At 59.0% G+C, this 27,362-nt stretch overlaps 2 protein-coding genes across 2 annotated transcripts; one reads left to right on the forward strand and one right to left on the reverse strand.

The window, feature by feature from the left end:
- The first annotated feature begins 5,538 nt into the window (after positions 1-5,538).
- Positions 5,539-18,137, forward strand: CSDC2 (cold shock domain containing C2). The gene is made up of 4 exons (XM_070408007.1): positions 5,539-5,797; positions 14,577-14,875; positions 15,686-15,808; positions 16,273-18,137. The coding sequence occupies exons 2-4, from the start codon at positions 14,700-14,702 to the stop codon at positions 16,433-16,435; spliced, it is 462 nt and encodes a 153-aa protein (XP_070264108.1). The 5' UTR covers positions 5,539-5,797; positions 14,577-14,699; the 3' UTR covers positions 16,436-18,137.
- Positions 18,138-18,333: 196 nt separating this feature from the next.
- Positions 18,334-26,433, reverse strand: PMM1 (phosphomannomutase 1). The gene is made up of 8 exons (XM_070411212.1): positions 26,284-26,433; positions 23,289-23,406; positions 22,306-22,382; positions 22,091-22,182; positions 21,777-21,876; positions 19,997-20,072; positions 19,172-19,287; positions 18,334-18,824 (listed from the first exon to the last, which is right to left on the reverse strand). The coding sequence occupies exons 1-8, from the start codon at positions 26,368-26,370 to the stop codon at positions 18,702-18,704; spliced, it is 789 nt and encodes a 262-aa protein (XP_070267313.1). The 5' UTR covers positions 26,371-26,433; the 3' UTR covers positions 18,334-18,701.
- Positions 26,434-27,362: the final 929 nt, after the last annotated feature.

Consider the following 27,362-nt stretch of genomic DNA (forward strand, 5'->3'; position numbering starts at 1 on the left):
AGGCTGATGCTCTATCCACTGAGCCAAACCGGCTAGGGCACCGCCCTTGTGTCTTCATCCCTCACTTCCTCCAAGTCCTTGCTTTAATGTCACTTCGGTGTCGGTGTCATGTTCCCTGACACACATATCCCCGTTTTAAATTGCGAACCAGCCCCCTCCCGGCCCACTCCCCTCCTTAGCTGTTTCTGCTGCATTTACTGCCTCCCGACATGTGGACAGGCCCTCACTAGGCCGCTTACTGCCTCTCCCTCTTGACTGTGAGCGCCACGTACACGGGTGTCGCCTGTTTTGTTCACGGTCGGTTCCCCAGTGCCAGGCACACGGCAAGCCCAGGACGGATATCTCTTGGGGGATGAAGTGAAAGGATGAAAAGGAGAGACTGGCCCTGAGATACGCACGGTCCTGTGAACTTGCTGGCGTGGGAGAATTTAGTCTCAGCTTTCTAGCAGCGAAAGCAAAGAGAAGAGCCTTTCAGTTACAAATGGGAACCAACCAGGTGTGCAGGGTAGGCCTGGCTTCCCCGGACCTGAGCCTCAGAGGACTTCCTCCAGGTCCTCCGGGAGCGGAGGCTGAGGAACGGAGGGATGCCCTGGGTGGTGTCCCGACAGGCCCAGGATCCGTCCTCAATGGGGCGCTTTTAAAACGCCCCTTCAGCCCTAACTCGTTTGGCCCAGTGGATAGAGCGTCGGCCTGAGGACTGAAGGGTCCCAGGTTCGATTCTGGTCAAGGGCATGTACCTTGGTTGTGGGCACATCCCCAGTAGGGGGTGTGCAGGAGGCAGCTGATCGATGTTTCTCTCTCATCGATGTTTCTAACTCTCTATCCCTTTCCCTTCCTCTCTGTAAATAAATAAATCAATAAAATATATATTAAAAAAATAAAACGCCCCTCCATGGAGGCCAAGGCATGGCTGGAGAGCTGCTGGGAATGGTGACTCTGGAAGGGACCTAAGCAGTGTCCCAGGATGTTGCTCCGTTTGGGCTTGAGCCAAAACAAAGGGTGGGGAGTCAACAGGTATTTGTTGGGGCCAGTGCCTGAGGCCCCAGACAGATCCGGGAGATGTGTCAGGCCAGGAAGGTGAAGTTGAGCCCAGCTGCTGTTGCTCAGAGGTTGAGCGTTGATCCATCAAGCAGGAAGTCACATTTGATTCCTGGTCAGGGCACATGCCTGGGTTGCAGGCTTGATCCCCAGTCGGGAGCATGCAAGAGGCAGCCGATCCATGATTCTCTCTCATCATTGATGTTTCTATCTCTCTCTCTCTCTCTCCCTCTCCCTTCCTCTCTGAAATCAATAAAAATATATTTTTTTAAAAAATGAAGGTGAGGATGGAGGTGAGCCCTTGGTGTTGAGAAGGCTGGAGGCCCACAGCCTGTGGTGTGTGTGTGTGTGTGTGTGTGTGTGTACAGATGGCCGATTCTGATTGAAGCCTGGCTTACAGCCCAGCCCAGCCCTGCCCTGTGTCAGCTGGGGGTCAGCCTGGCTGCTCCAGCCCCAGGTCCTAGGGCAGGGTACAGGGGAGGCCCAGGCCAGGGGACCCCTCGGGGCTCCCTCATTCTCCTGCCCGCACAATCGCACAATCATTCCCTAGGCAGGACTGCCAGATTGCCAGGGACACTAGAGGCAGAAGCATGTCATGCCCCCCTATTTCATTTCAGGCCCCCAAACCCTACACAGTATGGTCCCTGCTCTTCTCCTCCGCCCGGCTCTAGCCACATCAGCGACCTTAAGGTCCTTGAATATGCAGAGTTCTTTCCTGCCTTTTCCCTCCTGATTTTTTGTTTTTTTGTTTCGGCCAAAGGTAAACTGAGTGGGGGGGCGGGGGGGGGGGTGAAAGGATTAAGGAAAGACAGACAAGAGAATGAAAGCTGAGTCTCGGTGGGACGCTGCTCCCTAATGAGGAGACAGCGCCGGCGCCCACAAGCCGTGTCTTTATTTTATAGCAGATGCCACGAGGCAAAGTAGGAGCGTGATCACGTTGTTTACGGCATTCTCGTGAGTTTCAACCTCACTCAACTACATGCACCTGAAATCTATCACAAGGCACGTGGGGCCACGTGTTTGGACCATAGGTTCAAGCTTAATTGTGCTGGGAGGGCCCTGCCCTCCAGCTGGGACTTGCACGTGTCAATGAGAGGCCCCGGTCCTTTCATTAGTCCGAGGCTTGAACCTGGCCAAAACACCGTAACCGCGCCCCACATTTTTTAATAAGAGAAAGTTTATTTAGAGTTACAGAAGCAAAAAGGGCCCTTGGAGCTTAGGAGAGAGAAAGGTGCAGGGGATGGGGGGAGGGGGGAGAGGAGGGGGAGGGGGAAGGTGCTTCCCAGCTTTTTACAAGGCCGGATCGTTCTCACCCTTTGGGGTGCAGGGCGCCTTCTCAGAGCATTCCTTTCGAGCCCTCCACTTCAGCAGCTGGACTCGGCTCTACCAGTCTCCTTGGTCTCCAGTGTGTTGTCTCCAGATCTGTGAGTATACATTTGTTTGTGTACTTGCTGCTATGTCTCTTCCTAGATGAGACAGCTTGGTAAACTCAAGGAGGGTGTTTGTCTTAGTCACTGCTATGTCTGAGCCGAGACCACCTGGCGCAGAGTAGGTAGTCAATAAGCGAACAGATCACGTGATCAGAGCTGCAGAAAAGTATCTTCTCAACAAGGCAGTCGTGGGATCGCAGAGGATGACTGGGGGCGGGGAGAGAAGGAAGGACCGCTCTGAGATACTAGGCAAAATCCCTGGGATGGGCTGGAGCGGGTGCCCCGCCAAGGAGATGGGCACCGGGGAACTGAAAGACCTTTCAAAGGCAGGTGGTGCAGCAGAAAGAGTAACAGTGCAGACATTCTTTAAATGGAAGCCAGGATTCCTGCGTTTTCATCCCAGCTCCGTGACCAGCTGTGTGAGGCTGGGCCAGTTTCCTAACCTCTCTGTGCCTGAGTTTCCACATCCGTTAAGTGGCACCAACACCTTAGGGGTTGTGGGTGCAGGGTTATGCGGGTTCAAGGCCATGGTTGTCCAGCATGGCCCCGTGGTGGGCTGACGGTCAGTCACGGAGTGGGACTTATAACCCAGGTGGAAGCACTAGGATTCCAGGGCTGCTGGGCTCTGACCCGCCTCCTCAGCTCCTCCAAGATGAGGGAGGCTTTCAAGGAGACGAGCTTTTGAATTCTCAGCTTTTCACAAAAATAGCCTCCTCCCGGGCAGAGGCCCTGGTGGGAAGCAGATGATGCTTTGTTACTCGCTGCTGGTGGGTGGTGGGTGGCGCCAGGCTGCTCATTTCCTGAATGAACAGCTGTGCCCTCTCCTCCTTGTCGAGAATAATCGTGGCACTGCTCCAGCCGGCCGGCCGGCCCCCTTCATTCACGCCTCTCACGCTGCCTGGCAGCCAGCACATGTCTGCCAGCTGGTGGGGAGGAGCCGGGGAGGAAGAAGGCTGGACATGAAGGGGGTCGGGCCCTGGCCTCGTTCACGGCGCACCAGGCTCAGCTTCTCAGAACTAGCCCTCCAGGCCCTGCCTCCTGGCCTCCAGGCCTCCAGGCCTCACCAGCCTCCTTCCTCTCTCCCTGGCACCCCAAAGCTCGAGCCCATCTGAGGGCCTCCCGACCAACCGGCCCCTCCCCACAATGTCCTCTCTCTGGATTCTGGCAAGGCTGGCCCCTTCGTGTCAGCTGGGGCTCCGTTTAAACATCATCACCTTGGAGCTGTCCTCCCTGGCCACTCCCCTCTGCGGGCCATTGCTTTGTCACCCATGCTGGCCACCAGCAGCCCAAGGCCAATGCTGCACCAGCTCAGGGGCCGAGGGGAGAAGAGCTAGCCTCGGCATCCATCGAGATTCCAGCCCAAGTCCTGGTACTGGTTCTCCTTGGCCAAGCCTGGGCCAGGGGTCCTGTGGACCACGTGAGAGGACAGGGGTGTCCCCAAGCACGACAGGGAGGCAGTGCCCAGCAGAAGGGGCAGTGGGTGGTGGGCAGTGAACATCCCAGGTGTCCACCACGGCCCGTCCGGAGCCCGGGGCTCAGGCCCCCGCTCTGTCACGGCCACTTCTGAGCCAGGTGAGTCCGTGGAGTCCCGCCGTCTCTCCCAGCCTGTTTCCTCCTCCAGGTGAACCTCCAGGACTTGTCACGAGAAGCAGCTGAGATGATGAAAACGATGATCATCTTCGGAGGAGAGGAAGGCAGCGAAGGAAGACAATTGAAGGGGAAGGTCCTGGGGCAGGCCCTCGGTGGGCGGAGGGAGTCAGAGCTCCGGCCTCAGGTCCCAGAAAGGCCGGTGTGACACCACGTGTCCTGCAGAGCCAGACCCCTGGACCGAGTGTGCCTGGCTCTCCCGGAGGTTCTGGAAGGGCCGAGTGTGTGAACGCGCCGGATGCCCTGGGTTCCCGTCTTCTAATCATGTTAAGGGGCGCAGGCCAGTCTCTCCTCCCGTCGGAGCCTCTGTTTCCTCGCCAGCAGAGCAGGGTGATGACAGTCAGCCTGGGGCTGTGGTGAGTTCTAAACGAGGGCAAAGCAGGCTGCCTGGCCAGCGGGCCACCCTCAGGGCGCCTTACCAGCTGTACTTAGGCATTATTTGTATTTTTTGCGATTGTGTCCCTTGCAACTCCGCCCTCCTTTTATTTTAGGAAGACCTGGAAATGCCCGCCTGCCTCAGCAGTCCTGAGTCTACGATGGAAAGGCCTCCTCCTTTCCAAGCTGAGGCTGAGAGGAGGGATGAGGAGCAGCCCCTGGTGGAGCCCTCCCCACCACCCCCCCCCCCCCCCCCCGCCCCCGACACAGCCCAGGGCTTACTGCCCTTGAACTTCCAACCACCCTCTCTTCCCTACTTTACAAAGTTGTGGAGGATCAGAGACGGAAGGGACTTGCCCAAGGTCACACAGCCTGAAAGTGCCAGGGCTGAGATTCACACCCGGCTTGTCTGATGTGGAAACCAGGATCTCTCCAGAGGCTCCCAAGCTGGGGGCGGGGGTGGGGGGGTGGGGGGGTGGGGGTGGGGAGCAGGGGGAGGAGGGGAGTGTGGTAAACTTCTCACTCCCCTAGGAGGGTCCTCGTCAATTCAGTTCCATGGAACGATCTCAAGGGCCCACTGAGAAGGAGATGAGTCCTTGTAACTTGCCAACAAGGATCCCAGAGTCCATTGAGGGACAGACCTGAGCACAGGGTGGGACTGATGGAGGGCAGGGGACACTGGAGATCCCAGCTCCCCCCGCCCCCGCCCCCTTGTCCGGAGCACCCTCTGGGGCTCTTTCTGCTGCAGCAGCCTCCATCCTCCCAGACTCACCCCCCACCGCGCAGCCCCCCAGCACGCACTCATCACCCCACTTGCTCTCTAATTGGCAGGAGTGCCAGCTGCCCCAGCTCTTCCTCCCCTGCATTCCTCAGCGGTTCCTCCCACCTGGCAGGGCAAATTATAGCCTGGCCTGGCAATAAAAGCCACTTTCCGGAAAAAGAAGCTTTAGGGCCCTGGGAGACGCTGCGAGCGAGCTCTCTCACTCGGAGGTGGTGTCTGGGCCCGTGTCCCTTTAAGCCGGGATACAAATTCCATCCCAGCCCCTCCCTCCTGCTCCCCCTGACGTCAGGGGGAAGGCGTGTGTGAGTGAGTGAGGGGCTGAGGTGCCGCATGCTCACACACACACACACACACACACACACACACACGCGCGCGCGCACACACACAGGCACACACACACACACACGCACACGCTCATACACACAAGGCATCTTTCAGACCCTCCCCTGCGCCCAGCTCCAGGTGCCAGGAGGCAGAGTGCTGAACCGGCTGCAGGAGGCAGTCCCACCTCAGCTGCCAGGGAGAGGTAAGGGGCTGGCCGGGGCTGGATGGGGACTGAGCCACACCAGCTCTAGAAACTGGCTTTGGCAGGGGAGCAGGAGGGAGGTGTGATATGGGGGTGGGGGTGGGGGGTGGAGGGGTGGCTGGAAAGGTGGGTCCCTCCCCGGGGGCTGACCCAGCCCAGTTCAGTTTACAGAGGGAATGTGGGAGGGTGTGTAGAGGAACCCCCCCTGCCCTCGCCCCTCCCTCCCTCTCCCTGGTCCCCAAGGGAAGCTGAGGCTGTGTGGGCCCTGCGAGACAGCATGTGTCTGCGTGTGTGTGTCTGGGACTTGTGTCTGGCTCAAGAGGCAGAGGACAGCAGGCACCTGCCATGCTGCAGCCTCCTGTCTAAGATCCAGGGAGAGAAATGGCTGGAAAATTATGGAAATAATCGTGTTCCTACCAGATGCAAACGTGAAGTGCAGGAGGGAGCATAGTGGGCCTTTTCCCTGGGACATTTGGCCTGGGGCTGGGGCTGGGGCTGGGCCTGGGCTGGAGCTGGGGAGGGACCCCAGTTGGATGGGGAGCAGCTGTCTCATCCTGTTTCTTCCTGGCGTGATGGGGATACTTGTGTTAATTGGCTTGGAAGGGTGGCCTGTGCTATTATCTTCACCAGGGAGGCACCCCAACCATAGCTTTTGCCTCTTCTGAGGCCACTTGTCTCCCCTGCTCACCAGTCGGGGCCCTGACCTCCACCCTGCTGGGGTGCAGTCCCTGGAGGGCAGGGGTGATAGGCTAGGGGCGGTGGGATACAGGGACTGGGCAGCCTTGGCGGGTACCACGTCCCCGAGCGGCCTGACCCTGGCAGAGGAGTCCAGGCGGAGACAAGGCATGGTGACGCTGGCACCCACAGGGAGACAGCAGGTTCCTGCCAAGCTGCCAGCCTGCAGGCTCTTCCCAGGCGGGGGGCGGGGATGCAGAGAGAGAACAATAATAAACAGAGTGTGCACAGCTGCCTCCGTCCGCTGGGAGAGGGGAGGGGGTGGGAGTGCCCCCGGCTGGGGGTGGGCAACCACTGGGAGCCTGGCACGGAGCCGCCTGGGTGAGCTCCAGCGGAGGCCTCTCCCTGGGAAGGGGCTGTCTCTGGCCCCCTGGGGGATGGGAGCCAGGTCCCCAAACCTGACTCCCTCCCAGAGCCTCTGGGTCCTCCACATTCTGGATGCTTCTCCTCCCAGCCCCCCCCCTACCATTTCCTTGAAGTATTTTCCTGAAACATCTATGTTCCCATACCGGCCCCGCCCCGTCCTCCAAATAAAAAATAAAAAAGGCCGATGTAAGCAGGGCCCGGCTGCACACGGGGAGAGGCCAGAGGGCAGTCTTGGCCATGGAGGCCTCTTCGGGGCCTGGAGAGAGACGGGGGGGGGCAATGTTCCCGGATGCCCACTGGCCCTGGAGGGGTCCCACCCAGCTGGTGGGTGGGGAGGGAACACCTGAAGCTGGTCTGGCGGTAGAGCCCCAGAGCGGCACCAGCAGAGGGCGCTCAGGGCCTGGCTGAGCTGGTCGCAAGGAGCGTGACCAGGAAGAGCCTGGTGGAACGGGGGCTGGAGGCAGGTGGGACCGTTGTCCATGGGGAGCAGCCAGATGGGGAGCGACAGCAGTGGGGGCTCTTCCTCTGCCCCCACGCCAGTGAATGAAGGTCACCAGGATGCGTGGCATGGTGCGTGGGAGAGGCCAAGGGCTTTGGGTCGGGCTGATTGAGTTCACGCTCAGCGCCTTCCCAGGTTACTTTGTCCAGCCTGTTCCTGGGGATTCAGGGTGGGACAGTGACTTGCACAGGGTCACACAGCCTGGCAGAGCGGGGATGTGGGCATGGCTCTTGAGGTGCCCATTCTGTCATCCCCACTCCCCACCGATGCCCAGGGGCCTTAATCACAGCAGCCCCCCAGGCAGCATGACAAGGACAAGACTGAAAGGGTCTCAAACTCGAGTATTGGCTGGGGCAGCCCCCCCCCCGCCCCCGCATACACACGCATGCACGCACATGCACACACACACACACACGCACACACACACACACGCACGCACACGCACACGCACACGCACACACAGGCTGTGAGAGGGAAGAACCGGGTTTAATTAGGTCACCTCCAGCTTCAGGAGCAGCGTTGGCACTGATGTATTTTAAGGAGTGTCTGGGAGGCTGGGCGGGGAGGGGCGGGGACAGCCTTCTGTCTGGTGGTCCTGAAGCTGTCTCCTCAGCCTCCCGGGGTTCAGCATGGACAAGACCCCCACGTTTAGGAAGCCCCTCCCCTGCCATCGTGTTCCCTGCCTCCCCACGTTCAGGCCATCGCGTCCTTCCCTCCCCCGTCCGCTTCTCCACATGGGGGCGTGGGCCGGCTCCTTTTCGCTGGGGTGTTGTTTAGAAGCTTGCCAGTGTTGGCAAGTGACTCACCCAAGGTCATGGTCTGAGTCAGCACAAAGCCAGAAATAGAGCCCTGCCCCCTGAGCCCCCAGTTCCTCCAGGGGGAGCAGGGGCTTTCGGGGACCTGCTGGTCCTGCCTCCCCTCCTCTGCCAGGGGTTGAACCTACACCCCCAAATGTCTCCAGGTTGCACAAGTGCTGCCCGGGACTGGCTGTGTGACCCCAGCAAACCCCTTTTACCTCTCTGAGCCTCAGTCTACCCTTCTGAAGAATGGGGGTAACAATGGCAATTATCACACAGTGTGGCTGTGAAGACTAAACGAGGAAGTGCGGCACAGAGGGCTTGGCACCCCACTTGGCACATGGTTGATAATCAATACTGGTGGCCGTATTGGGATTTCCCACGCAGATTCTAGTCATCTGTCTGTCCTCCCCCACTGGCCTGGGGCCTCTGATGGGGGGCTGTTGCCTCTTGTTTTGTTGTCCAGGTGCCTGGCTATCAGTTTTGTTTCACTTAAGCATGTATTTTAAATGTTTATTTATTGATTGATTTGAGAGGGAGAAAGAGAGAGGAAAGGAGTTATGCATCATTGGTTGATTCTTACATGTGCCCTGACCGGGGATGGATCCCGCAACCTTGGCATATCTGGACAATGCTCTAACCAACTGAGCTACTGGCCCTGGCTGTGCGTGTGTTTTGTTTGTTTGTGTGTGTGTGTGTGTGTGTGTGTGTTTAAAGAATAGTTTACTGATTTTTACAGAGAGCGAAAGGGAGAGGAAGAGAAAGAGAGAAACATCAATGCAAGAGCAGAACATCAATTGGCTGCCTCCTGTACATCCCCATCTGGGATTGAGTCCGCAACCCCAGGCGTGTGCCCTTGACTGGAATGGAACCAGCTACCTCCTGGTGCCTGGGGTCGGTGCCCAACCAACTGACCACACTGGCAGGGCAGACACACGCATTTCTGCGTGAAGCCCAGAGAGGGGCAGGTGCTGGCCAGGTCACCCCGCCCTGGGTGGTCAAGCGGGTTTGCTTTACTCTGATGTGCACAGAGGGAGAGGCTGTCCACATGGTCAGGAAGGGACTCTGACAGCCATTTCCTGCCCTGCCCTTCGGGGAGCTAAGAATTGGAGGAGCCCCAGCACCAGGGCAATGGCACCTGCTGAGGGGCTGAGTCACAGTCCCGCAGTCCCATATGCTGACGTGTCACAAGGGCCCCCTCAGGTTATCTCCCAGCAGCCCTGATGCTTGGCTTTCGCCTCTCTTGGCTCCTCCGTCTGCAGAATCACGAGTCAGCTGAGGTCCATGCAGGCAAATGAAGAGGAGGTTGGCCGGAGGGTCAGAACCAAGACATGTGGCCAGGGAGATGCCCACTGACAGATGGGCCCCTTCACAGCCCCGCCACCCCTCCCGTAACTGGGGCAGGGGATGCTGATTAGCCTGTTTGACAGATGTGGAAACTGAGCCTCAGAAAACGGGGGCTGGGGGGGGCGGGGGGGGTCACTCAGTAGGGCACTCAGGGACTTCTGGACCTGCGCTCTCCTCTCATGCTCAGACTGCCATCTTCAGAGCATTATTCCGGGCAGGAGATGTCCCAGATGGGCACACTGAAGCATTGGGAGCTGGGCTTGAGTTGGAAAAAATGTTCTCCAGACACATGTGTTTCTCTGCTCTTGAAGGAGTTATTTTCCCCTTTAGTTTCTCAGGAAAAGTTCCTTTGAGAAAACTCCAGCCTCGTCTTGGCTGATCTAGGAACAGAATTTATCCTCACAAGAAGTGCACTGTTTACCTTCAGAGGAATCTGGGTTCTGCTGCTTATCTGCTGTGTGATCTCGGGCAAGTCACTTAACCTCTCTGAGCCTCAGCTTTCTTAGCTATAAAATGGAAACAATTTTAACTTCAACCTTCCAGGGCGCCTGGAAAGTTGAAAAATGAAAAATTGTCTCTGAAAAGACTTTGGCGGATGGATGGCATTGAGACAACAAAAGCCCCGTCTTCACTCGCCCCTTTCTGCAGCAGCAGGTGGAGAAGGGATCTAAACCCGAGGCTTGCTCTGCATCCCTTCTCCCTGGTCTCTTAGGCCGCTGGGCATGTGCAGCTCCTTCAAGTTCTGGGCTCTGGCAGGGCCCAGAGTGGGAAAGGTTCTGTCTAAGGTCACAGAGCAACTCAGTCGCAATGCAGGGCCCAGACCCAGGACTCCTGACTTCCTACTCCAGGCTGCAGAGTCAGCTCGCCCTGGTTTGAGTCCTGGCTCGGACATTCATTGCTGTGTGGCCTTGAGTGAGTGACGTAGCCTCTCTGGGCCTCAGTTTTCTCACCTACAAAATGGGGTAATAGTAGCACCAGCCTTTGAGTTCCATTGCAGGAATTTAATAAAAAGGATAAGTGAGGAAGGGCGGGGCAGGATCTAGTGGACGAGCCAGTCCCTGGGAGGCAGGGGGAGGAGAGTGAAAGGTGTGCTTGGCTCCACTCAGCGGGGTCTCTGCACCCCACGCCCAGTTTGCAGTCCTGCCTGGGAGGAGCAACCTCTCACTCAGCATCCAGTGAGTGCTTCCCAGGTTCCAATCCATCCCTTCCTCCTGGGAGCTCTGGAAGGAGGGAGTCCTGCAACCCCAGGTGCCAGAAGAGGAAGGAGATGGGGGGAGGGCCTGGAGAGGTTGCCTCGCTGCCCCTCCCACCCTGAGCAGACGCCCTGCTTTCTCTCAAGGGTGCCCCCTGGGTGGGGAATGTAGTTGGGGAGCAGCCTCAGTTACGTCCTGTGGGGGCTGGAGCCCCTGTTGGGGAGGGGAAGGAGGAGAGCTGCCCTCCTATCAAGGCGAACCCTGGATAATCAGCTCATCTTCCCCTTCCCACCGCCTGGGAGCCATACCCGCTCGGCCTTGGCTGGGAGGCCTGGCTGGCCAGAGCTGGCCCAGCTCAGCTGCGTCTCCCTGGTAACCACGGTGGGCTGCCTCTGCCCTTCCCAGGACCACCAAGCAGCATGCCAGGCCTGGGGAAGCTGTGCGCTGGGCAGGGCCTCCCTGCTCCCGGGAGAGGGAGGCGGAGCTGTCCCACCACCTGCCACCTCGCCCAGGTGAAGTGGGGACCCCAGGAGTGTGCTGCAGAGCCTGGCATCTCCCGCCCTCCTGGCGGCCACCATGGGGGTCTTAGCTGCCTGCCCGTCTTCCTTTTGGGCAACAGCTTTGTTGAGCTATAACTCACATGCCCTGTAACTCGCCGGCTTCATCAAGGCGGACAAGCACATGGTTTGGGTATATTCACAGTCTTGTGACATCACCACAGTCCATTTTAGGGCATTTCCATTACCCCGACAAGCAGCTCCATACCGTTAGCCGTCACTCCCACGCGGCCCTCCCCAGCCCTTGGCAGATACTCCCCTGCTCTCTGTCTCTGGAACCGCCTGTGCTGGACAGTTCCCATGGATGGAGCCCTGCGCTGTGCGGTCTCTTGTGTCTGGCTTCTCCCACCAGCACAGTGATTCCGGGTCCATCTGTGATGCGTGTGTGTCGGCACCTCATCCTTCTTCTGGCGGAATAACATTCTACGTGGCTGCACTACGTTTCCCTCATCCGTTCACCAGTTGGTGGATCTTTGGGTTGTTTCCACTTTCTGGCTGTTACGAAGAATGCTGCCATGAACATTCGGGCACAGGTTTTCGTGTGATGGCTTCTCTTCTGGAAGTTTCCGTTTTCTCCTTGCTAAAATGAGGCTATAAATGCCAAACCAGGCCCACTCCTGCCTCCTGGAGTGAGGTCGGAGAGAAAGACCCGAGCTCAGCTTGAGGGGCCGTGAGGGGCCCCTCGCCCTCCCCTCTGGCTCTCCTGGCTGCCGGGGAGCAGGGAGTCTCACCCCACCCCCCCGAGATGGCAGAACCAGCTCATTATCTTGACCCAGAAACACCCCGCTTGCTGTGTCATCCTTGAACAGCCGCCAGGGGCCTGCTCCAGGGATGGGGGTTGAATGAGTGACTCCTGGCTCTTCCCGTCCTGCCAGGCGGTGTTTTGGGGGCTTCCTGGTCTCTGGATCCCTAAGAAGCCTTTCCCTGGCCAGTGGTTAGAGCGTCAGCCCACACACCTGAGAGTGGTGGGTTCGATTTCCAGTCAAGGGTACAGACCTGGGTTGCAGGTTTGATCCCAGCCCCGGTTGGAGCTCATGTGGGAGGCAATTAATCAATATGTCTCTCTCATGTCAATGTTTCTCTCTCCTTCCCTCCCTCCCTTCCCTCCCTTTCATTCTTTCTCTCAAAAAAAAAAAAAAATCAATGGAAAAATATCCTTGGGTGAGGATTAACAAAACAGAACAAGCAAACAAACAAAAAAAGAAGCCTTAAACCCGCTAACGGTATGGAGCTGCTTGTCGGGGTAATGGAAATGCCCTAAAATGGGCTGTGGTGATGTCACACGACTGTGAATGTACCCCAACCATGTGCTTGTCCGCCTTAATGAAGCCGGCGAGTTACAGGGCATGTGAGTTATAGCTCAACAAAGCTGTTGCCCAAAAGGAAGACGGGCAGGCAGCTAAGACCCCCATGGTGGCCGCCAGGAGGGCGGGAGATGCCAGGCTCTGCAGCACACTCCTGGGGTCCCCACTTCACCTGGGCGAGGTGGCAGGTGGTTTAAGGTGGTTCTCAACCTCCCTAAAGCCGCGACCCTTGAATACAGTTCCTCACGTTGTGGTGACCCCCAACCATAAAATTATTTTCGTGGCTACTTCAAAACTGTAATGTCGCTACTGTTATGAGTCGTAATGTGAATATCTGATATGCAGGATGTATTTTCATTGTTACAAATTGAACATAATGAAAGCATAGTGATTAATCACAAAAACAATATGTAATTATATATGTGTTTTCCGATGGTCTTAGGCGACCCCTGTGAAAGGGTTGTTTGACCCCCAAAGGGGTCGCGACCCACAGGTTGAGAACCACTGCCTTAAACCCTTCCCCGGAAACTCCAGATTTGGGGGCGGGGCAATATGGAGACTAGAAATAGACTTGCAGCTCAGGGATTCACCTCTGACCCCCGGGCATCTGGGTGAGGGAGTGGGGGTGTGAAGGAAGGGGATGAGGACTCCGGGGTGATCTCTATATCCCAGGCTTAGCCAAGCCCCATAGCCTGTGAGGGGTGAGGCTGGTTTATCAGTTCCATTGTACAGATCAGGAAGCCGAGGCCAGTGCAAGTGCTACCCACGGTCAGTAGCTGATACAGAGCTGAGCTGGGGCTCTTCCATCCTGGCACCCCCGGCCCCATGTGCCAGCGCCTGACCCAGCTCCGTCAACAGCCTGGCTCGGTACATGGTGCTTTTCTGCCCAGGGTTCCACGGCAGCGCCTCTTGGGGTCCAATATTTCCCAACCCTGGGGGGAGGGTGGGCAGGTAGGCGTGTGGGTAGGGAAACTGTGTTCTCTTCCTCAGTAGAGGAAACTATAGGATGAATTATTTCAAGGTCATCTAGACACAGCTATTGGTGTGGGAACTTCTATTGATTAGCATTGATAATAGCAGTTTACTGGGTATCTACAAGATGCCAGATGTTGCCACATACACTACACCATTGAGTCCTCAGCAACCCTGCATGGTAAGTTCTGTCTCACTTTAGAGAGGAAGAAACAGGGCTGAGGAAAAAGCTCCAACCTTCCCAAGAGCTCACCATGCCCTCGAACTGTCCTATTTGTGTAGCAGTCATGTGATCCTCACAGCAAACTCTCTATAAAGTAGTAACCAACACTATCCCCATTGAACAGAGTAGGAATCGGAGCCGAAAGTGAGGAGTGTTGACCAAGGCCTCCCAGCCCATAGGTAGAGAAGCCAAGATTCAAGCCCAGAGCCCACACACCACCCACCCTATTGGAACTGAGGTCACCATGTTACAAATGACACAGCTGAGATCCAAACCCGGATCTGGGCATTTGAAACTGCCGACGCTTGTGCCAAACCGGGTTCCTGACCATCAGTGGCCACTGTCCCACCCCACCTCCCAGACCGCTGGGGTTAGAGAACTGAAGTTGAAGCTGGAAGGACTATGAGGTTCGTCTTCCTCACAGGGCAGGGAGAGAGGAAGCAAGGTCTCCAAGGTCTCTTGAAAGGACACTAACCCCCTTCATGGGGGCCTCACCCTCCTACCGCCCAAAGGCTCCGTCTCTAAATGCTGTCACCTGGGGGTAGGACTTCACCACACGAATTTTCAGGGAATAGTTCAGCCCATAGCAAGGTTGTAGGAGTGTTTTGTCGTTTTGGTGAGAACAGAGTCAGAGAAGGGCCGTGAGTGCCCTGATCCCACTCTGAGACGGGGGGGGGGGGGGGGGGGGGGGGGGGCAGGCCCAGCCATCCCGACTTGTTGTGCTCCGTGCCCGGCCGCTGCCCGCCCGGGAGCACACTCACCTCTACCTCTCTCTTCCCCTTCCAGACGGAGCCTGTGGCTGGTGAGGCTGCTGAGCAGGGCCAGGCCGGGCCCTGCCCACAAGGACGCCGAAGCCCTTCACCGGCCCCCGGGCCCAGGAGCCCACCAGGCCCTCCTGCCGGCCCCACCATGACCTCGGAGCCCACGCCGCCCCCGGTCGTGCCCCCCCTCCACTCCCCCAAGTCCCCAGTCTGGCCCACCTTCCCCTTCCAGCGGGAGGGCAGCAGGGTCTGGGAGCGGGGCGGCGTCTCAGCTCGGGACCTGCCCAGTCCCCTGCCCACCAAACGGACCAGGACGTATTCGGCGTGAGTACCTGCCCCTCACCCAGGCTTCTGTCCCCTCCTTCTCCCGCCCGTTGTTCTTTCCCAAGGACCGGAGAGCTGTGTATGAACTTTCCAGTAACTGCTAGTGTTCGTTCATTCATTCATTCATTCATTCACTCACTCACTCACTCATTCCACAAAGATTTACTGGGCTCCTGACCCGGGATCCAGTGATGAATTGGGTCCCACAAGCGGCATACAGTGCAAAGAGAACTGGTCCACCATTCCCTCCCGCCAGCAGGGTTGGGAGTGAGGACCGGCATTAGGCATTAGGGAAGATGACGTCTTAGCTGAGTTTGGAAGATATATCAGGTGAAGGATGAAACAGCCTGGGCAAAAATGGAGGCATAGGGTTGACCTTGGGGAGGGGTGGGCCTTTGGGGACAGTTCCTGGCTGGGGCGCAGGAGGGAGGGGCTTTGTGGGACCCTCGGGGAGACTGCCTTGGCTTGGCTGAAGGAGGAGCGTTTTGATGGCAAGTGCTGAGTGGCTCCTGTGTCCGGCCCAAGGCTCGGCACAGAGCAGATGTTTAACGAATGAAGAAGGGATGAGTGAGGAACGAGTGGATGGGATACCATTGCTTCAGGAGATAGTGAGGAGTGAGGGCGCTGTGCAGAGGGGGGCGCTGGCTGTGTGCCCGGGGGAGCCAGTTCCCCTCTCAACCTCAGTCACCTTTTCTCTCGATGGGATGATGAAAGGACTGAATTAACTGTGTGTGGCTTCTGGCCTGGGGAGGCTGCGGGGGTCTGGGGGACCCCTAGGCCACAGCTCCAATCCCCCGACCCTATCCTTAGGACAGCCCGCGCCTCGGCTGGCCCCGTGTTCAAGGGCGTCTGCAAGCAGTTCTCGCGCTCACAAGGCCACGGCTTCATCACCCCCGAGAACGGGTCAGAGGACATCTTCGTGCACGTGTCTGAGTGAGTCCTGCCCCCCGGCCCCATCTCTGTGAGGCCCTCCCGTCGCCCTGTTCTTGGCTGCAGTGTCCAGCAGGGCCTCAAGAAGGGCCTCCCAAATCCCCCCTCCCTCCCTGAATGCTCCTGGCCTCCTCCTCCTCCCATCGGGGCTGGGCCAGGTAGGGAGGGGCCCTCTGGGAGCCGCTGGCTGAGCCACCGGGAAGGCCTGCAGCAGGTAGGCTGGGAGGGGAGGTGGGGCTAGGCCCGTGTCCCAGCCCTAATGCCAGGCATGGCCGGGGAGGACACAGATGCTCTAAAGCCTCATATCTCAATCCCCCGACAACACAGAGGAGGGGACAGCTCGTTTCCCATGTTGCAGACTAGAGGGCGGAGGTGCTGAGGGAGGCTAGGCCGTCCTCAGGCCAGGCTGCAGGGGTGCCAGGGAGTGTGGGGCCTGCCATGGGCTGACGCCCCTTTTCTGCCTCCAGCATCGAGGGGGACTACGTCCCTGTGGAGGGTGACGAGGTGACCTATAAGATGTGCCCCATCCCGCCCAAGAACCAGAAGTTCCAGGCCGTGGAGGTGGTGCTCACCCAGCTGGCCCCACACACTCCCCACGAGACGTGGTCCGGGCAGGTCGTGGGCTCCTAGGCTGGGTGGGGAGCCCCCCAGGGTGGACAGGTGGGCAGGCTCCATGCCCCACGTCACGGGCTGACTCGGACCCCCAGGCGGCCTCAGTGTGCACGTCTGTCTGTCTGTCTGTCTTGCACGTGTGCTTCCATCCAGCCCCGTGACTGTGACTGTTGTGTGAGTGGGACCGCGGGGGAGGCCACCGCCCTGCCCGCTCTGCTCGTCCACGCTCTCCTTCCCCCGCTCCCTGCCACATCGGCACAGGTCCTCTCGCCCCTGCCCATCTGTCCTGTGTCCACTGAACCTCCAGAGCCTGCATCAGGCCTGGGGCTGGGAGTCAGGGGCACCCCGGGCCCTGCCGGGACGAGTTTCTCCCCAGCCTGGGCCTCTGGCCCTGGCCCGGCCGGACTCTGCTTGTTACTCAACCCACCCCTGCGCCCGGGGCTCCATTGGTGGCCGGGACCTGCCCTCAGAAGCCAGGCCAGTGAGCACTTTGGGGGCATCCAGCCTCTGGCAGGGAAAGGGGCGAAAGGTGGAGGCCAGCAGGCCCTCCTCGGCCAGCCCGGCCAGCCCGCCTTCTCCTGCTCTCAGCACACACTGGAGGCAGGAAAGGGCCTGAGGGCAGAAGGCAGTTTGGGGCTCCTTTTGCGGGCCAATCCCTCCTCCTCAGCCTGGCAGTGGCTCTGTGAACCCCAAACTGAGGTCCCATCTTCTCCCCTGGCCACGCGGAGTCTTGCTGCCTCCATTTTCCCAGGAGGTGCGGGTCTGCGGAGGGGACGACCCCCCCCAGTTTGGATTAGGCCTCCCCTCTCCCTGACTCACGAGCCCCTGATGCTCTGCCCGTGCTCAGCACAGTGGCTGCCGGGGACCCAGCGACGGATGGACACGTCCCCTCAGACAGGGCCAGGCGGGGGCCCCACAGGAATGGCCTCAGCCTGGGAGCCCACGAGCCCTGCAACCCCCTTGCTGGACCCTCTTCCCAAAGCCGAGACGCGGCTCCCACCGGCCTCCAAGCCAGTGGCTGAGTTGTGGTTCCTATGTTGTCCGTCCTTAAGGTGCGTGTGTGTGTGTTGTGCATGTGTGTTGTGTGCATTCACTCTTGGGTGGGGGGTTGGCCTGGCCCTCCTCCCCTGCCCTCCCCGCCCCCAGGCACATCGTCTGGTGGGGACGGAAACGGGGCTAAAGGGAGGGCCTGCCAGGACAGGGACCCTTAGGGGAGCCAGTCTGTGTGTAAACGGCTGATGCCCAACAGGAGGGCTCAGTGACTGTCTAGGATCCCCAGCCCTGAAGATGCCCCAAGGCTCCAGGGTAGAGCCCGGCTGGGATGTGTCCCATCCCTGCCCCCAGTCCTTACGCAGCTGGAAGCCCAGAGCTGCTGGGATGTGCTGGTAGCCCCCCCACTGAGAACAGCCCAGCCGGACACCCTCTGAGCTGGGGCTGCTCTGCAAGGCCCGAGGCCTCTCCTTGGGGAACAAGGACTCCCTGGCCTCCTGGGTAGGTTTACTGATGCAGGTTAACCCCTAGGAGCCCCCCAAGGTCCCCTCTCCTGTGAGTAGACCCCCCCTTTTCAGGCACTGGCAAGGGGGATGTGGGACATCAGCCCTGGGGCCTCCTGGGGTGGCTGAGGGTCAGTGGCATTCTGTCACTCACACCCCCTCCCGAGGCCTCAGCCCCGGGCTCCCCGTCCTCCCAACACTGGCAATAAACCCTCAACTGTGACTCAGCCTGGCCCAGAGCTGCCTCTGTCCGGGTCCCGGGGGAAGGGGCTGGGGGAGGACACCCCAAACCACCCTCCCTGACTCCTGTGTGACTTGGGTGAGTCCTGCCGCCCGCGCCTGTTTCCGCGTCTGCAAAGAGGTGGCTGTCGCAGCACCCAGTGACCGGCGCCAGCTACCCATTCAGACAGAACCAACGCCATGCCTTGTTGTGGGAACTTTAATATTTGTGATCAAGTTCTCACAAGTACACACCCACCCCACTGCCCTGCACCCGACTGGGACAGGAAGGCAGGGCGGGCTGTCTCGTACAGACACTCGCACCCACCTCCTCCAGTGTAGACAAACCCATTCTGTTCAGAAGTACAAGCAGCAGCTGTAGCTGGGGCTGTCGGGGTGCAGGACGGAGCCAGTCCACCGGGAGCTGGCCGTGGGGCAGTCGCTGCATAGACCCTGGCCTTGCAGCAGGTGATGCGAGGCAGGTGTCCTGGGCCGAAGGAGCGGGCCGGCCCCACCCAGCACCAGGGCCAGGGCGGCCGTTAGGCCTGGGGGGAGGCCTCTGGAAGTCGCGGTCATGCCTCGTGGGCTGTCTCTGGGAAAAAGATCTCACGGCATCGCTGCACTGTGTCCTGAGGGGAGACCACGCTGTGGCCCACAGTCCGGGGGTCGGCGTAGATCTCAAAGTCGTTCCCACCCTGCACAGAGGAGGCAGAGAGGGTGGCGCCTGGACAAGGTTCCCAGGGTTGGGGACCAGCACCCACCCTGGCATGGGGTCCCCTCCCCACACTGGCTCCTACAGAGCTGCCCCCTCAGAACACCCAGAAAGCCCTCCTCCTTGGCCTTTACCAGGGCTGCCCTGACCCACGGTGTGACAAGGGGCCAGTGTCCAACCAGCTCTGAGCCCCGGCCTTGCCATCTGTGTAATGGGCTGGTTCGCACTGGCTGTTCTCTGGAAGTCTCCCAAGAGGCCTGTTCTGTCACCCTGTGTCCTGGCCTGACCTGGGGGTGACAGAGCGGGAGGGACCGGGGCTGAGGCACTCACCGGGCTGGTCTCGTTGCCAAAGAAATGGATGGTGTCGAAGCTGTCCTGGTCCAGGCTGTCCAGGCAGTAGCGTTTGTCCCAGCCCTCAGGGAACACGTCAAAGCTGATCATGCCTCCTGCAGGGCCGGGCGGGACAAAGACAGCAGAGTGGCTCACGGGTGAGTGTGGGTAAGGCCCTCCGTCCGCCGTCTCATTCCACAGCCCCGGAGCGGCTCCTGGGGCCCAGGCACAGGGCATGGGACGGACAGGGATCCTCAGGGGGGTTTTGATCCAGGTGGGAGAACAGGCAGTCACAGACCGGCCCACCTCAGAGCACGAGTGCAGAGGGGTGGGGTGGGCTCTCTAGCCAGCGGGTCAGGGGAGACCTCTGAGGAGGTGATGCAGCTGAGATGTAAGCCAGAGTGGTGATGGCTGGGGAGCAAGGACAGTCCCAAGGCAGGTAAAAGCGTGCAGTGTCCCAGAGCCAGAGAAGGCTCGAGGGCAGGGGTGAGGGCACGCAGGTCCCGGGCCCGGGTTTCATTAGGAGTGAGGAGCCCCTGGGGAGCTGAGCAGGGGCATGGCGTGGAAGTGAGCAGGCAGTGAGACAGCGCACGGTTCGCAGACGAAGCGGAGGCGGGAGCAGTGTCAGATCCCAGAAGCGTTCGGACCCGGGCCTGGGACTGGCTAGCAGTTGCCGTGGGAAGGGGTGGGGAAGACGGGGGGGGGGGGGGTGGGGTGGGGGGGGGGCAGAGCATGTGGAGCCCTGCCCGTTTGGGCTGAGCCTGCCCTGCTCGGCCCTGAGGGGCGGGAGGAGGCCTCCCAGTCCTCCCAGCGGTGCGGACCTACCTCGGGAGAACCTCAGCCCTTTGCCGGCAAACTCCGTCTTCAGAGCTTCCACGAACTTCTCCCTGATCTTCTCCTTCTGCAGGAGGGGAGGAAGCAGGCCAAGGCTCAGAGGCTGCTGCGTGCCGGGCCTGTGCTGGGCACACTCAGTGGACTCGCTAAGTCTCCAGGTGGAGACCACGGCGCCCTGACCGACGGGAAACGGAGGCTCAGAGAGGGGCTGCGCCGTGCACGGGCCCCAGCCTCGGTGGCAGAGCCCGGGCCCGGACCGGAGGGTCTGTGGCTGAACTCAGTGCCAGTCCTGCCGGCGGGAGGCGGGCGGGCATTCCGAAGGGCAGCTTGGAGGAGAGGCTGACGGAGGAAGGCTGAGGGGAAAGGGCAGTCCGAGTCCCAGCCACAGCGTCCACTTCTCCCTCCGTCAGCTTTGCCAGTTCAGCAAAGCGCACGGGGCTCAGACACCAGAAATGAGCGCGAGGCGCGAAGAGCCCGTGAAGACCTGTGAGCAGCGGCGGGGCGCTCAGAGGCAGGTCAGCAGGAAGCCGCACGACCACAGCACCCACCGTGCAACGGCGCTCGTGCTGCGCCTGCTGCGTGCAGTGGGCAAAGCGCAAGTCTAAGCCTAGCAGGAGAGGCACATCCACAGGCGAGAGGGACCTGGTCTGCTCCGAGCACAGAGGCAGAGAGAAGGCTGAAGGGTGGGCCCAGCCTGGCAGGCCCCGCAGGGCTCGGGCACCTCGGAGGCTGGGACACTGCCCAGTTGGCAAGGGGGCCATGGGAAGGCTGTGAGCAGAGCAGACAGGGAGGACGGATGTGCTGTACAAGGCTCTCGGTGGCACTGCTGAAGAACAGGCTGTTTTGTAGTGCGGGGGAGACACACGGGGGGAAGACACACACGGGGGCGGGGGGGAGAGACACACGGGGGGAGACACACGGGGGGGAGACACACGGGGGGATACACACGGGGGGAGACACACGGGGGGGAGACACACGGGGGGAGACACACGGGGGGAAGACACACGGGGTGGAGACACACAGGGGGGAGACATGGGGGGGAGACACACAGGGGGGAGACACACAGGGTGGAGACACACAGGGGGGAGACACACGGGGTGGAGACACACAGGGGGGAGACATGGGGGGGAGACACAGAGGGGGGAGACACACGGGGGGGGAGACACACGGGGGGGATACACACAGTGGGGAGACACACAGGGGGGAGACACACGGCGGGGAGACACACGGCGGGGAGACACACAGGGGGGAGACACACAGGGGGGAGACACACGGGGGGGGAGACACACGGGGGGGAGACACACGGGGGAGACACACGGGGGGGAGACACACAGGGGGGAGACACACGGGGGGGGGAGACACACGGGGGGGGGGGAGACTCACGGGGGAGAGGGGAGACACACAGGTGAACAGATCTGAGACCAACTTCGAGGCTGAATGGACAGGAATGATTGTTGGGTGGGAAGGTGTCAGTGATGCCCAAGTGTGAGCTTAGGAAGTGAGGTGGCTGGCGGTGTCGGTCCCCAGGGGTGGGAAACCAGCAACGTTGGAAAGATGCACACGTGCCTCAACCATGGCACATGGTAGGTGCCTAAAGGGTACTGGTTCTCTCAGAACACCCCCCCCCCCCGCCATCCATGGCACATGGTAGGTGCCTAAAGGGTACTGGTTCTCTCAGAACACGCCCCCCCCCCCCGCCCATCCATGGCACTGATGAGAAAACGGGCTCAGAGAGGCTGAGGGACTGGGGTCCTAAAGCCCAAGGTGGCACCTTGTCCAGCTCCGAGAACTCGATCCGCTCCTCCAGGGTGCAGCTCCGGCCGATGGGCGAGATGTTCAGCATGCCGTTCCGGAACTCGATGAAGGTTCCACTGGTGGTGATGGGGTGGGAGGGAGGGCAGAACCAGAGAGAAGGAGAGAATGGCCCTGAATTCAATCCAGCTTTACCGGACTTCACAGGGGACGAGAATCCACCCACCAAAAGGCCAGGCTGGAGCATCTCCAGGTCCCTTGGAGAGACCTACCCCAGTTCTCTCAGGCCCAGAACTGAGAGGAGGGGCTGGGCAGGGCTGGGTGGGGTCTCACCGCTTCTTGGGCAGTTTGAGCAGGGCCATGTAGCGGAGGCAGAAGTTGATCAAGTCCTGCAGCAGCTCCTCCCCGAGGTGGTTCTGGATGGTCTGGGCAAGGGACACAGCGCTCTGAGTGTGGGCTGGTGCCGCTCCTGCCACCCAGGACTGTCTCTCTGGGGAAAAGTGTCCTGGCCTAAGGCCCAGGGGTGGGGGGTGGGGTGGGGCACTGACCTGCTTGGAGAGCAGTCGTCCATGCTTATACTGCACCGTCCCGTTCTCAGCAAACACATAATCAAACTTCTCAATGACTTTAGGGACATGGAGAGGCCAGGGGAGAAAGAGGGAGCATGAGACCAGGTACCCAGAGCCCAGGAGAGAGACAACGCTCACACTTCTTGGTCTGGCATTCGAAGACCTTTTGTTCCACCCCGAACCTGCTTTTCTATACTTCTCCCTTTCCACAGCTTTGGCTTTTTCCGAACAAGCAAACAAGCCAGTCACATCTCTAGGCTTTGCTCATGCAGGTCATTCTGCCTGGAATGCCCTTCCCCTGGTCCCCCTCCACTCCAAGGCCCGGCTCCTTCCTCTGGGAGCCTTCCGGGACTGCCCAGCAGAGGGCGGCATTTCCCTTGGTGCTCCCCAGTCCCTCAGCACAGGGGCTTTGGTTTTGTTTTACAGCTTCCATCACTGTTGTCAGGGCTGGTTGCCTGAGAGAGCTTCCAGCTCTGGCTGCCCTGAGAAGTGATGGAGGCAGAAGTGGGGAGGCACAGGGAGCAGCCAGAGGCTGTTGCAGGTCCAGGTGGGAGGTGGTCACCTGGTGGGATGGTGGAGATGGAGACACGGACACAGGGAGATAATGCGGGACCGGCTGATGGAATGACCAAGTGGGTGGGGAGAGGGAAATTCAAGGAAGTTTCTGGTCTGCGGAGCTGGAGCAACTGAGGAAACCGAGACTCAGCAGGAAGAACTGAGGATATAACCACATTAGGGCAGGATTCTGCCTCCTCCATTCCCTGCTGCTTCTCCAAAACAACAGTGCCAGGCTCACGGTCGGTGCTCACGGCACAGTCGCTGAAACAGTGAGGGAAGCATCTGGCTGCTCCCTCTACTTCCTTTGCAGAAACAGGATGGGGTCTGTGGATCCCCCGAACTTCCCACACCCACACCAGCCCGCTTATGGGACTTTGGAGCTGGTTCTGGCCGGCTTGTCCTACCTTCATCCCCCTCTCCCAGCTGCTCAGCAATCTTAGAGTAGTCCGAGCCGCCCACCACACCGATCTGCACCCGACTTCGAAGCTTCTGCAGGAAGGCAGCCACCTCAGGGTCGATTTTCTGCAGCAGGGCGGGGAGCACAAGATTCGGCTGTTGGCATGTTTGGGGCTCCCACTCAGCCCCCACTCAGTGCTCAGAATCCGGGGTTGGGGGTGGGCCCTGTTCTACCTGGATCTGAGGCAGTTCAAGGTTTAGAACACAGACCTTAAAACAATCAGATGCACTTGGGTTCAAACTCGGGCTCAAGTCCCTCCACAACAAAATGACCTTGACAAATGGCTTTGCCTTTCTTTGTCCCATCTATGAAATGGGGATCACAGTAGCAACACCTGGAGGGGGTCAAGCAATTAACCAGCCACCGATTACGTGAAAAGATTACCCATCAAAGAAATGTAAACTAATGAGTTATAATCCATGTTTTCAAACAGTCAGATATTCAAAGCTGATAATACCAAGAGGGGATGGTAATACAGAGGAAACGGACACTCTCAAATATTGAGTGTAAATGGGTACCGCCATTTTGGAGGGTAATACGGCGAGATCTATTAAAACTTAAAATGCACGTGGTCCCAAATTTCCACTTCTCTTTCCCATGTGTATATGGGGGTTCATTGGGGTATGGTTTATAATAGTGGAAAACTACAATACATGCTCGTCAATCAGAGAATGGCACACACCTGCTCGGAAATATACTGCGGTGACACAGAGTAAGGCAGGCCTGTAAGTCCTACATGAGAGAGTCCCAAGACATGCTGGTTTTCAAAAGCAAGCTGCAAGCCTGGCTGGGTAGCTCAGTTGGTTAGAGCAGTGGTAGGCAAACTCATTAGTCAACAGAGCCAAATATCAACAGTACAACGATTGAAATTTCTTTTGAGAGCCACATTTTTTAAAGTTAAATTATATAGGTAGGTACATTATTAACTTAATTAGGGTACTCCTAAGCTGGCCTTTGCTAAAAACGTCCTCAATCTGATTGAGGTACGTTCGCTGAGGTCGACCCCTTCCAACTCTCCCATCCACACTCGTCTTGTATACTTGTTTCAGATAGACGAGTGTGGATGGGAGAGTTGGAAGGGGTCGACCTCAGCAAACGTACCTCAAAACAATGTACCTCCCCACGCTGCGTATCCCTCGGCCCGCTTGCGCCGCATCTCCCGTCGACAGACTGGCCGACACCCCCCACTTCTTCTAACTCCACTTCTTCAAAATAGGCTCGCCCAGGCCGAAAACTGACTTCTGCGCATGGGCCACGAAGTTTCAATCTCACTGTACGTGCACGCCGGCACGTGGTATTTTGTGGAAGAGTCACACTCAAGGGGCCAAAGAGCCGCATGTGGCTTGCGAGCCGCGGTTTTCGGACCACTGGGTTAGAGCATCATCCTGACATACCAAGGTTGCTGGTTGGATGCCCAGTCAGGGCACATACAAGAATCAATCAATCAACGCATAAATAAGTGGGACAACAAATCAATGTTTCTCTCTCCCCCTTCCTTTCTCTAAAAGCAATTTTTAAAAAACCAAGTTGCAAGAAGGCACACACAGTATGACGTATGATATATTTTTTTAAAGCTTCATAAAACAATGTGTACTATTTCCTCTGGACAAACACAGATCCAGATAGAGATCTGGAAGGAAGCTACACAACAGGCAATCAGGTTACTTTGGGGAGGGGGTTGGATCCTGACATAGTCAGAGGGGACTTTAGCCTTCTCTGTTTTCATTCTTTGCAAGAGAATGCATTTATGAATACTTGCATAATTAAGAATTAACTCTTAAAAAGCACTAAGGACAGGGTCTGATAACATAGGTGGACGGCACGAACACACTGCTCTTGAATAGGCTGTTGGGTCAGAAAGCGAAGAGTAAGAGGAAAGGGTGGGGGCTGCCTAGACCCTGCCACTCTCCCTCCACTATCATCTTTCTCCCATCCCTGAGGACTGCTGGAGGGCAGGGAGGAGGCCAGATTCCTCCCTGTGCCCCTAGGGCCCTCCCCTAGGGGAGAGAATTGGAGCCTGTAGGACCTAAAAGGGGAAGGAAGCTAAGACCTGTGTTCCCATCAGTCTCTGCCCTGTAGCCCCGCCCACTGGCTCGCCCCTCTAGAACCCTTAGTAGTTGGTCCTTACGGCCCCAGACTGGAGGGCGGGCAAGAAAGAGGCCTGTTGAGGCTCACCCAGGGTGAAATCCAATGGGATAAAAACGGTATGGAGCAGAGGTTAGATTAGAGAATAAATATGGTGAGAAGCCTTTAAAAGAACTGCGCTCCCACCTTCCCAGTGCAACAGTCCCCAGTGTGGCCACGTTGGGCCTGGGAACGCTCACCTCCAGGTGGGCAGAGCCCTTGCTCCACGGAAAAGGTACAACAAGCCCTCCCTCCTCTCCACGCTGGGGGTGGGAAGTGGAGGGGAAGAGTGGCTGGAGAAACCAGACCCAGGCCCAGGCCTGCAAAGGTCGGTGGGATGGTTCCGAAACCTCTTTGCTCCCACGAGATGGCGACTCTGACGCTTGGGTGAGCTCCAAGCCCCTTCTGAAACCCTGGGTTCAGACGCCAGTTTACGGCTACCGGGGCGTCCTAGGGCTGAAGTGGGGAGAGCGCGGCTGGGGAGACCGGGGCGTCCGAGAGCCGAGCCTCGGCGTGTGGAAGCCTGGCAGAGGGGGAGGGAGGGAAGCTAGGTCCCTGCTTGCAGCCTCCTCCCTCCAGAATCCACCCAGCTCGGATGATCGCGGGCAGAAGGTGGGGGCGGACGCTCGGGGGTTGTGACAAGAGGACCCGAGTGTCCATCACTCCCATCGGGCGGTCCCCGGGAGTCAGGAGCCGGGGACCTCTGCATCTCACACTCGGTCTCAGAGGTCGGGGTCACGCCGCTGCGGGCCCCACATTCGGCCTCCGGGTGTCCGCGGGACATTCCCGACCGCAGCTTGCGAACGTCGGGCCCCTACCTGGCGAGCCGGCGTGAGGGTCCCGTCCACGTCAAACAGGCAGAGGACGCGCTCCCTCCTGCGGGCGCCCTCAGCGGCCACAGCCATGGCTGCAGCTCCGCGCGCCCGGCTCACTCCCGGGATGTGGCTGCCTGAACCGCGGCTACAAGGGGCGATTAGATAGGGCGGGGCCTGGGAGAGGCAGGCGTGGGAGGGGCCAACCGGGGGCGGGGCCCGGGAGGGGCGGGCGCTGGGGGGCGGGGCCGAGAGGAGCAGACCTTGGAGAGCGGGGCCCTCCGGCAGGACTGGTGAGTCACTGCAGAAGGGGCGTGGTCTCTGCGGGGAGGGGCGGGCCTGAGCAAACTTGTAAGGATGATTCTGATTGGACCAGACAGAGAAGGGGCGCGGAATAGGGCGGAGCACAGCCCCGCAGTAAGGGCCGCGTAGTTCCGACCCGTACGGAGGCGGGGCCAGGGCCCCGCGGGGTATGAGAGAGGAAGAGAGCCCGGAAGAGAGGGGCTGGGCCGAGGTTGGACAGTGACGGGATGGTTGTGATTGCATCAGGCGGTGGAAGGCTGGACAGGGGCGGGGCCTCGAACCCCGCAGTGCAGGGCCCCCGGGGCAAGGGCTGGAGCTGGACTGTCCCGTCTGCCATCAATCATTCCGTAACTCGCCCCTCCCTGCTAATGCCTTTGCCCTAAAAATCTTGAGCTTGAAGAAATCTCCTCATGGCCTTTGCTCTAACTATAGACTTTGCCAGCTGGCTTTCTTTCCCCTCCCTTACTCCTCCTGCTGTCCTTCTGTCCACCTCATAAGGCTCAGCTCACGGTCCACCTCCTTCAAAAAAGCCTTCCCGGATCTTTATTCATAACTATTTGATCATCACATTGACTCTGGAGTCGGTTCTAGGTTGTCTTCCCAGGTCCACCACTATGTGACTTTGGACAAGTCATTTCACTTCTCTGAAACTTTGTGTCTCCATCTGCAGAATGGGAAGAATGCCGCCTACTTTGTAGGGTTGCTTTGCACATGAAAAGAAATAGAAGAGCCCACAAGTAGCAGGCACACAGCAGGCCCATTCCAAAGGAGAACTTGTATAG

This window comes from Myotis yumanensis, unplaced genomic scaffold (genome assembly GCF_028538775.1).
Source record: "Myotis yumanensis isolate MYYU_CA2020_CCGP unplaced genomic scaffold, mMyoYum1.0.hap1 SCAF_3, whole genome shotgun sequence".
Lineage (NCBI taxonomy): Eukaryota > Metazoa > Chordata > Mammalia > Chiroptera > Vespertilionidae > Myotis > Myotis yumanensis.